The sequence below is a fragment of the Nuphar pumila genome, chromosome 16 (genome assembly GCF_984573655.1).
Source record: "Nuphar pumila chromosome 16, dmNupPumi1.hap1.1, whole genome shotgun sequence".
Lineage (NCBI taxonomy): Eukaryota > Viridiplantae > Streptophyta > Magnoliopsida > Nymphaeales > Nymphaeaceae > Nuphar > Nuphar pumila.
This window is the reverse complement of record NC_143264.1, coordinates 2,851,158-2,863,070: the sequence shown is the minus strand read 5'-3', so window position 1 is coordinate 2,863,070 and position 11,913 is coordinate 2,851,158. Positions and strand designations below refer to the sequence as shown.

The 11,913-nt window shown below is 38.9% G+C and overlaps 1 protein-coding gene across 1 annotated transcript; it reads left to right on the top strand.

Annotated features, from left to right (window-relative positions):
* Positions 1 to 5,096: 5,096 nt before the first annotated feature.
* Positions 5,097 to 7,791, top strand: LOC149812673 (disease resistance protein RPM1-like). Its single transcript, XM_089992273.1, has 4 exons — positions 5,097 to 5,181; positions 5,430 to 5,844; positions 5,990 to 7,075; positions 7,251 to 7,791. Exons 1-4 carry the CDS (start codon positions 5,097 to 5,099, stop codon positions 7,789 to 7,791), a joined length of 2,127 nt encoding a protein of 708 aa, XP_089848399.1.
* The last annotated feature ends 4,122 nt before the right edge of the window (positions 7,792 to 11,913 follow it).

Sequence of the window (11,913 nt, the reverse complement as noted above, 5' to 3'; positions counted from 1 at the left end):
TAGATACCACAGGAGTGGGGCCCCATAAATCACAGTGGACCCACTGAAAAAGATCATCACAATGAGAAAAAGAATCCTCAAAAGGAAGTTTGCATGATTTGGCGATAGCACAATTAGAACAAATTCCTGGACTTTTATTTCTAGAGCTGGAAATGAAATTATTCTTATATAAAAATTGGACTATCTCCATGTTGGGATGTTCAAGACGTCGATGCCAAGTGTCAAGATCAGCCACATGTTGCCTATTTGAGAAGAACACCTCTTTATTTTCTTGCTTCAAAACGTAGAGATCTCCATCTCTATGGCCCCACACTAGCATCTTCAGATTTTTCTGTCCTTTACGACGAAATGAGTAGCATAGAATTCAAACATTAAGTCACGATCAGAAGATAACTGACTTACAGAAATAAGATTCTTTTTCATTTGAGGCACAACTAAAACATTATGAAGAGTAAGATCACCTTTGTCGATTTTAAGAGTGGCTGTTCCAACATGAGTAATTTTAAGTTTATTGCTATCTCCAACCATAATTTTTTTGGAACCTTGGTATGAATGAATGTGTGAGAGATTACCTAGATTAGCAATGATATGGGCACTAGCTCCCATATTTGGGAACCAAGATTCATCCTGATGATCTGCAATAGCCAGTGAGATAAGTTTGGATGCATGATCTTGTAGAGGAATTAGTTGCAACCAAGTTAAAGGAGGAGGGTATATGTAGCCTTTTACATGAAGAAGGTGCGAGTGTTGATGAAAAATCTAGACGTTTATCGATTAGCAACATTAATCACAGCAATATTTTGCTAAGCAAGCCAGGTATGAGGCATCTTCACTACCTGTTCTTGTTTGGGATATAGATGATATCCCCCTCCTTTTCTAACATGTTCACAGATTTCAGATTGATAAGAGTTCTGCATCTAAAAGGTGTCTACATTGAGGAACTACCAAGTGCATTGGGAGACCTGTTTCACTTGAGGTACCTCAATTTAGGCCATACCAGGATCAAGAGTCTCCCTAGCTCATTGGGGAACCTCTAAAACCTTCAAACTTTGGATTCCTAAGTGTCAAATCCAAGAGCTACCAAATGAAATATCAGAGATGAAAAGCTTGAGATATCTGTGCACTTATCCTTGCACTACATATCCTTATCTCTTGGACTAAATTGTAGCATGTGAAATGCCTAATGGAATATGTAACTTGCAAGACCTATCAGGCATAAATGCTACCACTGAGATAGTTTGAAGGTACAAGTATCTTGACACAACTCAAAAATCTTGCAATATTCAAGGTAAGAAAGGAACATGGTGAAGGCCTCTGTGCATCCATTTGGGAAAATGAACAAGGTGCTTGCTTTACATATATTCTCTGCTGGTGAGGAAGAACCTCTTCAATTGGAATCCTTATCAGATCCTTCCCCCCATCTAGAAGAGATGGTTTTATCTAGGCCTTTGAGGGAGTTACCACGATGGATTGGCTCCCTCAAGAATCTCATGTGGTTGGTTTTACGCAGCCGTGGGTTAAGCACATATCCATTCTCATCTCTCCAGTGGCTGCCAAATTTGGTATTTTTGAATCGCTCTGAGGCTTACAATTGGAAAGAGCTGAGATGCAGTGCTAGGGGATTTTCCAAGCTAAAGAAGCTCTATATTGTGAGACTTGAGTGGTTAGGAAGCGTGTGGATAGAGGAGAATGCATTGAATTGCCTTGAGAAGTTAGTGATTTGTGAGTGTGGGGAGTTGAGGAGGGTGCCTCATGGGATTGAAAACCTCACTATCCTCCAAGAGTTGCCATTGTCCGAAGTGTCTATGGAGCTGATGGAAAGCATATGGAAGGAGGGAGGTGAAGATTTTAGCAAGGTGCAACACATCCCTGAAGTCTTACTCTATGGGAGAACAGCTGATGGGGAATTGTACATGGAAAGGCTTTGATGGGATGATTAGATGATCCAGATTGATTCATAAAACCAACTTTTTTGTATCATTTTTTTTTCTTCAAAATTTTCGTTGACTCCCTTTTCCCTTACAACCTCCCCTAATTTTGTATATTGATGTGCCTTTGAGTAGGGCTCTTCAATGGGACAAGCTGTTCACGAAAAGAGTGGACTAGGCCTTTGTAATGGACCTGGTTAGCTTATTAATTAAGGAAAGCTTGAGCAGAGTTTGAAGTTCGTTTTGTTAAACCAGCCAAGCTCAAGCTTGGGCAAGCCAACCTTCAACAAACCCCATCATAAGCTTGATTTAGACTCGGCTCAAGCCAAGCTTTTACAAAACAAAGAGCTTTTCAAATGGTTCGTGATGGGAGGGCAGAAAATCTTTATTTTTGGGGCTCTGAGGCAGATCAGTTATGATCATATTGTGTACAACGGATTTTTGGTTATACTCGATCCTCACCACACATCTCTGCTAAATCCATCAGGCTAGGAGTTGTTACCTGGCAGCAACCTTAAAAATTGGTTTTGATCGAATGGACTTAGGCTTTGGTCAAGTAAGAGAACTCTGCTAAATCCATCAGGCTAGGAATGCAAACAGATATGACACAAATAAGATCATGGTGAACTGAGATTTGAGTTTTCAACATAAGGTTAGAATTTGAGTTTGAACCCAAACAAGATATATATGATGTAGGCTAAAAAATGACTATAAATCAATTTCAAGGCCTTAAAATCCGTTAAGGTGTACACTGAAGATTTTTATGGTCTCAAATCACATAATCAGATTTAAGAGATCTAAGTTGAACATATTAATAGGTATATTTTTGGGCTACAATTTCGGATTGATATTAGATTAAACAGTTCCAAAATTACATCTTTGGAACATGTGGCTCAATTGGCATTAAATATTGAAGAGGCTAAAATAATGAGTGGATTTGTGTCCATCTGTATCCACTTTAGTAGCTCCCAAAATTACGTAGACTCAATTAGCTGAAACTTATTCGAAACCCAATTCAAAACCTCTCTCGAAACCTAGCAAATGCTTAGATCCAATTAAAAAAAAATTGGATCTAGAACCATGTAATGAATCAAAATCCATTTTATTGAATCCTCTTGAACCCTTCTTGGATCCTCATATCTCAATGCTAGAAAACCCAAACTTGGGCTTAAACAAAAAACCCATTGGATCTAATAAAAAAAGAAAATTCCAATACCCTACCTCCTATTTAGATCCATACCTCACCCAGACTCGACTTACCTAAACTGAACACGTCCGAGAAATTGAGCTTGTTTTGGAGTGATTCACAAGTAGCATGTGGAGTGTGAAATGATGGTTTAGGAGATCCAAGTCACTTCTTATAAAATTATTCACACTAGATCAAATTGGCATAATATCTATTTAATCAAGGATATATCTGATGACTATGGCTGGTTTGGAAAGTGTGCTTTAGGTTTCAATATGCACTTTAGACCCGATCCTGTTTGGTCTACTCAGCTTTTGGAGCAGCATAGATACCTCGTTCCATATTGTGGGCCCAAATCCCATAAGATGAATGGAATTGGAATAATCTCAAGCGAGATCTATACATGAGGGCAAGTATTCTCCAACCCAAGGAGAATGGTGCAGGAGTGGAGTAGAAGACTCGAATCCAAAAGAGTCCATTTAAATCTTTGGATTCTTTTGTTATTTGGATCTTTTGTATCTTTCTTTTGTATTTGGATATTGGATTGGTGTTTGTGATCCATATCTTTAGGATAAGCTTGGTTTGTTGGAAAAGTTATTTGAATAGGTATTTTGTTTTGTTTAGAATTAGAATTTTGTTATCTATAAGTAGATGATAGATTTAAGAGATTTTATTCAGAGTTGGATATGCGATAAATTTTAGTTAAATTTCAGTTTTTCTTGCATTATTCTTTACTTTTTTGTATTTTCCTAGATATTCTTAGATAACTTAGCTTCTAGCTGCGTTTGGGTATCAAATTCGTAGGTTTCATGATCTTGAATTGCTGCATCAGCCTCTAAGCTAGGTGCAAGCCACATGTTTGACTGGAATGTGTGGAAGGACATTTTAAATTTTTTCCTGAAGGAGCAAGGTGATGCTTGATCCCAATCACTTAGATTGAAAGCTTTCAATCAATTGCATTGTATTGTTTGGTAAGGGTCTGACCAACCCCAACTTGCTAATAAAAAAAATTAAAAGGTTCATTCTTGTTTATTCCTTTCTTCTTGCCAATTTATTTCGGCCAACTTTATTCTTTTTTTTTTTAAAGGAAAAGGTTCACTCTAATGTTATTAAAATTGGTTTGAACCCTACAACGATTCTAAAAGGGCCAATTCAATTTGGTTTCTTAATACTCTTTTGAGGAATTAAAAACATGTTTTTAATATATTTTAATTTTCAATGACACTTGTCATTTGATGTGAACGTTGATAGATTCAACTTCGCTTTGATTTGATTAATTTTTTTTTTCATTTTTTAACAAACCGATCACCTAGTGAACCAATTTTAACATTGGTTCACTCTCATTTATTCCTTCTTGCTAATTCGTTTCTTCTCAAACATTTATTCCCCTATCTTGTTGTAAAAGGTTGGCCATCATTTGTTCTTGTGCTTCCTTGTTCACCCTTCAATTGTTATCTATTATTTATTCCTATTCTTTTCTTGCTAATTCGTTTCCCATAGATATTCAATCTCCGTTCTTGTGAAAAGACCGCCACTATTTATTCTTGTTCTTCTGCTTGTTCTTCTACTATCGTTATTTATTCCTATTCAGTAGTATCCATTGTTATCTATTTCATACTCTCTCTCTCCCTCTCTCTCCACTTTAGAAACTCCACCCTCACCACAAGGCCTTGCATGATTAAAATTTAAATTTTCTAGCCTTAGTTCTGATTCCTAGTCTTTTGACAGTATAGTCCCCGTTGTTATCTATTTTGCATTCTTTCCTTGCTTCTTCATCTTTGGTTGTCATTTAATTTATCCTGCATCTCTCTCTCTCTCTCTCTCTCTCTCTCTCTCTCTCTCTTTATATATATATATATACCCTTTAAAGCCCGACCCCAACCCATTGACAATTGGTGATATTGTTTTCCTAGCTAGCTTTAAATCCTTGTTCCATTGGTAAATAATTACTCGAACAAGAGAAGCGGGAAGCTCCACGAAAAATGGCTGAAATTCCCGTGGAGTACTTGCTCAACAAGTTGGTATCCGTGCTGCTGCAAGAAGCAAATTTACAGAGGATGCGGAACGGTGGAAGGTCGACAATGCATGGGTTGAACAAGTAAGGGAGGTTGCTTATGACATCGAGGATGTTCTAGACGAGTATGCACTTAGGTTCGGTGGGTTGCACCATACTGAGTGCGGGTTTCTCCATGCACTAATGAATTTGAAAGCCCGCCACAATCTCGCTAAACAGCTAGAAGCAATCAACAAAAGAGTGGTGAACATTTTCCAAAGAAAAGAGAGGTATTCTTTGAAGCGATAAGGAGAAAGTTCAGGCCATTCAACTAGTGAATTGAGATTGCAAATTCGTCGAGAAGCTTCCTTAGATAATGAAATTGATGTGGTGGGGATCGACAACGACATTGAAATAATAAAAGGGTGGTTGATGAACGAAGATGCAAAGCTTATACCAATTACTATAGTTGGTATGGGAGGCTCAGGAAAGACAACCCTCGCGAGGAAAGTCTATAATAGCCAAACAGTAAGGTCACACTTTCCTTGTTATGCATGGGCCTTCGTCTCTCTGTCGTTCAATATCGAAAGCCTTTTGGTGTCTTTAACAAAAGCCTTCCACGAGTCGAGGGCTGAGCCTATTCCTGAGGGCATAGAGAAGATGGACAGAATGAGCCTCGCGAAGACACTTCGTGAATATCTGCTGGACAAAAGGTACATTCTTGTGCTAGATGATGTGTGGAGTCATAGAGACATTGACCAAATCAGCTCTGCATTGCCCAAAAATTGTCATGATGTACATTCTTGTGCTAGATGATGTGTGGAGTCATAAAGACATAGACCAAATCAGCTCTGTGTTGCCCAAAAATTGTCATGAAATCAGAGTAGTGATTACAAGCCGTATAGAGAAGATTGCTTTCCCTATAGAAATTCAAGCCGATTCATCAAGCTTTGTCCACCGCTTAGAGCCCTTACCTGATAAAGTAGCAATGAATCTATTCTGCAAGAAGGCATTCCTAAAAGACACTAAGAGATTATGTCCTCCACATCTTACAAAAATCTGTAAGAAATTGGTGGACAAATGTGAAGGCCTGCCACTTGCCATCCTGACTTTAGGGTGTGCTATGTCATACAAGGAGAGGTCAGAGGAGGAATGGACAAGAGTTCATGACAGTCTTGGTTTTGAACTGTCCAGTGATCCTTCTCTTAGTAAATTGACAACCATCCTCTCATTAAGCTACGATGAGTTACCCTTGCACCTCAAATCTTGTTTCTTGTATTGTGGCATATTTCCTAAGGATTACTTTATCAAAGCTGGTCGATTGATCACGTTGTGGATGGCTGAAGAGTTCATAGAACAAGGACCAAGGATGACACTAGAAGAGGTAGGGGAGCAGTATCTTAAGGAGCTTGTGCACAGGAGCTTGCTGCAGGTTGCTAGGAGAGATGTTAGAGGACGAGTAAAGGCCTTCCGCGTGCATGATCTTCTGCGGGAATTGGTAGTCAAGAGGTCAGAGAAGGAGGGCTTTTGTAGCATTATACAAGAAGAAGGTAAGAAGGTTGACGAAAAACCTAGACGCTTATCAATCCAGAAGACGAGTTGCAAAGACATTTTGTTGATCAAGCCAACTGTGCGACACCTTCGCTCCATGGTAGTGTTTGACATAGATGAGATGCCATCCTTATTGTTCATGGGTTTCAAATTGATGAGGGTGTTGGACCTACAAGATGCCTTTGTTGTTAAGCTACCAAGTGCATTGGGGGATCTGTTTCACTTGAGGTACCTCAATTTGAAAGGCACCGACATCACGAATCTCCCAATCTCATTGGGGAAGTTCCAAAACCTGCAAACACTAGAAGTGGGAAGCGGAATCAAGAAGCTACCAAACGGAGTTTTAAATATGAAGAGCTTGCGCTATCTACGCTCAACTTCTGAATGCAGAATGCCTACAAGAATATGTAAGCTACAGTACACAAGAACTAGTGAATGTAAGCACTAGCTCGGAGATAGCGAAAGAAATCGGTAACCTGACCCAGCTCAAAAGGCTCAAAATATTCGTGGCAAAGGAACACGAGGAAGAACTCTATAAGTCCATCAAGAGGATGAATAATCTTCTTGTCCTTCACATTCATTGTGCTTGCAGGGAAGAGTTTGACCCTTTATGGGGGTGGCTGCACCGGCCGGTTGGCTCTCTCTACAACCACATTCTGTCGGATTTACGCACTTTCAAGGTTAAGACAGACCCATTCTCAACCCTACAACAGTTACCAAGTCTGGTAGAACTTGTTCTCGAGGGAGCTTATGATGAGAAAGAATTACGGTGTGGTGAGGGGGGCTTCCCCAAGCTAAAGAAGCTCCGCATTGCAAGCTTTTCGATGCTAGAAAGCTTGTGGATCGAAGAGAATGCACTGCCGTATCTTCAAATGCTAGTGATTGATGACTGCTGGAAGATGATGATGGTGCCTCATGGGATTGAACACCTCACCACCCTCCAACTTCTCCGGTTTGCAGGCATGCCTAGCGAGCTGCTGGATAGGATAGATGAGGGAGGTGAAGATCACTCCAAGGTCAAACACATCCCTATCATCGATGTCAAGAACCTACGGTTAAGACGGATAAGAGCCCATGCACAGGTAATTAAAGCAGCTCTTCGGTTCGAGGAGGCTGGCAGAAGTGCACGTTAGTGTGTGCTTGGGTCTTTAGCCAAAGATCAAAATTGTCTTGTCATTAGGTGCTTTACCTGTTTTAGTGAATGTGTCATGTGTAGAGATTTTAAGAGTAATCTCGGTATTTATAGAATATTGTACGAGTAGCATAGGCATAAGAAAAAAAGCTAATATGTGGTGGTTATGTAAGTTGCCTGTTCACATAGTAGGTCAAAGTGGTGGTACCACTAGGGTCTTTGTAGTGGTTTTGTGATTTATGGCTTCCATGCAGTGGAGTTGTGCTAAGCAATTGGTACGTGAAGAGTCCATGTGAAGGTTACATAAGTTACAGAGCTATGTATGCATGTACTGGTGCATTAGTGGGACAATAGTAGAGTAATTAACATGAAAGACTCATAGTTAGTATTGAGGCCATGAAAAGAAGGCCAAAAATAATTGCAATTACGTTGGAAGTGTGTAGAAAGGGCCCCAGTACCTATGTGTGTGTGTGTGTGTGTGTGTGTGTGTGTGTGTGTGTGTGTGTGTGTGTGTATTGGGGCAATAGTTTTATGTGATTAAGTGAATAACAGTGAAATTTCTGTCTTTCTTCTTTGGCTTTCATTGTTGGGTTGGGTGATTATCTTTTCAAGCAAGGGTTGGTTTTTTCCTTATATAGTGTTGGGATGGTGTGATCAGACATTATGGCATTCTAGAAGTAGGATTAAGGGGCGCATTTGGTTAATTGGGTTCTCCAATCTAAGTAATTATTAGCTATGTAATTTGATGCCACTATATTCTACAAAATAATTACGAGTTTGATGCATAATGAATCTAGCATCTATATAATCTATGTGCAGTCGTAATTTATGGCAGGGGCACAATTCGGGGAACATTGAACTGCTTATAGATGTGGCATATATTTTAATCCGCTACGGTCTTAAGTTTTCACTGTACCCTGTTTTGTACCAGTTTGTGTTCAGACCACTTCGGTTAGGTTTCAATCATCCTTAGTTCAGATTCATCCCAGTTTCATGTAGGACTTGAAAATGGATTTCCGGTCCTGTACGCCTGCAAAGTGTCCATCAGCTACGTCTCTGTTTGGCTCACTCCAGGTCTGTTTCAGTTAAGAATGGGCCACCAGATACATGCAGTGGGTGGCGCCAAACAAGCAGGGGCCAACCACGTTAGGCAAACAATTAAAAGAGTTTGGTGTCGTGTGATTCAATACTTTTCAGAAATACAAACAACAAAAATTGGCATACCTTGAGATAGAGGAAAGGATTAAGAATTGGGCAAGGAAGAAGAAGAACTAAAAGGGCAGATTCCTATATAATTCTTGCTCGAGGAGCAAGAAACGATAATGTTGCATGACATAAAATTACTCAAGGGTGTTGAGGAAGAGGTGGCTGAGATCGAGGGAATTGGAGAGCATGAGATCCTTTCCAAAGGACACGCAAACAAAAGGAAGGACACCCGATGGAGTAGCGACATGGGTCAAACAAGGGTAGGAGTGATGTAGCAATTCGGGAAGATCGTTCTTGAACCCTACAAATTTGATAACCGAACACAGCTAAAAGCTAAGTTATCTCGAAATTTCTAAGAAAATACAAGAAATTGGAAAAACAAAAAATTATAGGAAATAATCCCATATCCAACTCTTTGATTTCACATCTAGATTTCTACTCTTTAAAAAATAAAAGGATCTCGTAGTTACTGATAAAAACAAACTACATACTAAGGTAACCTTCTAAAAAGATAAAACTTATCTTAAAAATATGGATCAGACATAATGATCCCAGACTCAAATGTTAAAAAACAAATATCTAAATAAAAAATATAAAAAGTAAAATAGATTGAGGGCAAGTCTTTTCCTACCTAGGAAAAATGATGCAACAACATAACAGAAAAACTGGGTCCATAAAGGTCCATTTGGATTCATTTTATCTTTTGGACTTCTTTTAAAGTTTGTATTTGAATATTGGGTCCAAATGATGAATCCAAATCTAATTAAGAAGTTAATCAGGATAAGGATATATCTTAATTAGAGTTTCTCAATTAGGTAGTTGGTTATAATTGTGATTAAGATTTCCCATCTATAAAAAATATGAGAAATCTTAGTGTTTAGGCAAAGTTGAGAAGAATTGAACTTAATTAATTTTTTTCTCAGTTATTTAAAATTATAATTATTCTAAAATCATTTTCAGTATTTTCCTTGCTTTTCTAGATAAAACTAGATATTCATAGTTTTGATAGCATAGTTTCACGGTACTTGTAAGCTGAAAGGGGTTAGACTCTAACTTACATATAATACATATATGAGTTGACCATTCATGTGTATGCTGCATTAGAAAGCCGACAAGCTATAGATAGTCTTGATGGTGGCTTCAATTCAAAGGAAAAAAAATCTCTTAAACTGCCTTCTCAAAAGCATGAAGGTACAAAAATCAGTATCCTTGTTCAATCTGGAATACTCAATGAAATTTTTTCCTTTTGTCCCTTTTATTTTTGGAAAGGATGAGAACATTGTTTTTTGATGGCATTGTCATTAGCCGATTAACCGATCTTAGTCAAGGAAAAAAAGTTTCTTGACAAAATATTGATGAGTTGTGGAGCCTAATTTTGAGTTTTTGCCCTTTTAGTAAGGTGGGTTCGGGGGCTCCCCCCCTGGTGAGGAGTCGTAGGGGGGCAGCGCCCCACGGGAGATTTTTTTTTGGGCTTATGTTTGAGACCCGATTTCGTATGGACCAGACCTGATTCGTTTAAAAAGCATCATTCGCCCTTGCCTTGTATAAATTCTTTCTTTTCTTTCTCTCTTGTAACTGTCGAAGAAGAGCAATAAAGTTTTTCCTCTGGGTGGCCATGGTTTTTTACTCTCGCTCGGATTTGAGGAGAGGTTTTCTCACGTAAATCTCCATGTCTTTGTTGTGTTTGGTTTGATCGTTCTTGTTTATTGTTTCCTTTAGTTGTTTCTTACTTGCGGTTTTCTTAACAACTGGTATCAGAGCAAGGATTTCATCGAAGCAAGAATAAAAGAGGAAAAAATAAAGATTGATCGGTTCGACGACAAGGATTTCGGTTTTTGAAATATGCAAATCGAGGATTTGCTGTATTAGAAGAAACTGTATCAGCCCCTATCGGGAAAGAAACCAGAAACGATGAGGGAAGATGAATATGAGTTGTTGGATCGGCAAACCCTAGGTGTGATTCGCCTCACACTGTCTCACAATGTTGCGTTTAACATTGTGAATGAGAAAATGACGCCGGATTTGATAGTAGCCCTATCAAACATGTACGGGAAGCCATCTGCCTCTAACAAAGTGTATCTGATGTAGTGGCTGTTCAATTTGAAGATGGCTGAGGGTGTTTCTGTGACCGATCATATCAATGAGTTTAACATCATCACGAGCCAGTTGAATTCGGTGAGCATCAATTTTGATGATAAGGTAAAAGCCATCATTCTACTCTCATCTTTACCTGAGAGTTGGGGTGCGATGGTAACTACAGTGAGCAGTTCGTTTGGACAGAAGAAGTTGAAACTTTTGAAAATTTGAGATATGATTCTCGATGAGGATATTCGAAGAAAGGAGTTAGGAGAATCCTCAAGCATTGCTTTGAGTTTCGAAGGCAGAAGAGAAACTTTCAATGAGACTAGAGTTCAAATCGTGTCAAGTCAACGTCGAAGAGAAGGAGTAAGTCGAGACCTCATGGTGACCTTGTGTGTTGAAACTGCGATAAAAAGTGTCATCTAAAGCGAGATTGCAAAGCCTCTAAGAAGAAGAGGAACCAGGACAACGATCAGTTCGTGAATGTGATGATTGAAAAAACTACATGTTTTGAGGACGCTCTGATCTGGAGCATGGACAATCCGATTGAGTCATGGATCCTAGACTCAGGCGCCTCTTTCCACTCTACTTCGTGCAAAGAGCTTATGCACAATTTTGTGGTCAAAAAACTTGATAAGGTTTATCTAGTCGATAATGAGCAATTAGATATCATGGGAAGGGGTGACATGCATATTAGGACTGCTAGTGGGTCCAAATAGATGTTGCATAATGTTTGCTATATACCCAGCCTAAAGAGAATTTTGATTTCAATAGGTCAGTTAGATAGTATCAGGTATAAAATGGTATTTGGACATGATTCCTAGAAAGTTGTGAAAGG

What these genes read in the sequence shown, in the direction of transcription:
- LOC149812673 (XM_089992273.1), top strand. Translation starts at nt 5,097, where the DNA reads ATGGCTGAAATTCCCGTGGAGTACTTGCTCAACAAGTTGGTATCCGTG. An exon ending in ATTCTTGTGCTAGATGATGT is followed by an intron (nt 5,845 to 5,989) that starts GTGGAGTCATAG and finishes TCATGAAATCAG; the next exon opens with AGTAGTGATTACAAGCCGTA. An exon ending in ACAAGAATATGTAAGCTACA is followed by an intron (nt 7,076 to 7,250) that starts GTACACAAGAAC and finishes TTGTGCTTGCAG; the next exon opens with GGAAGAGTTTGACCCTTTAT.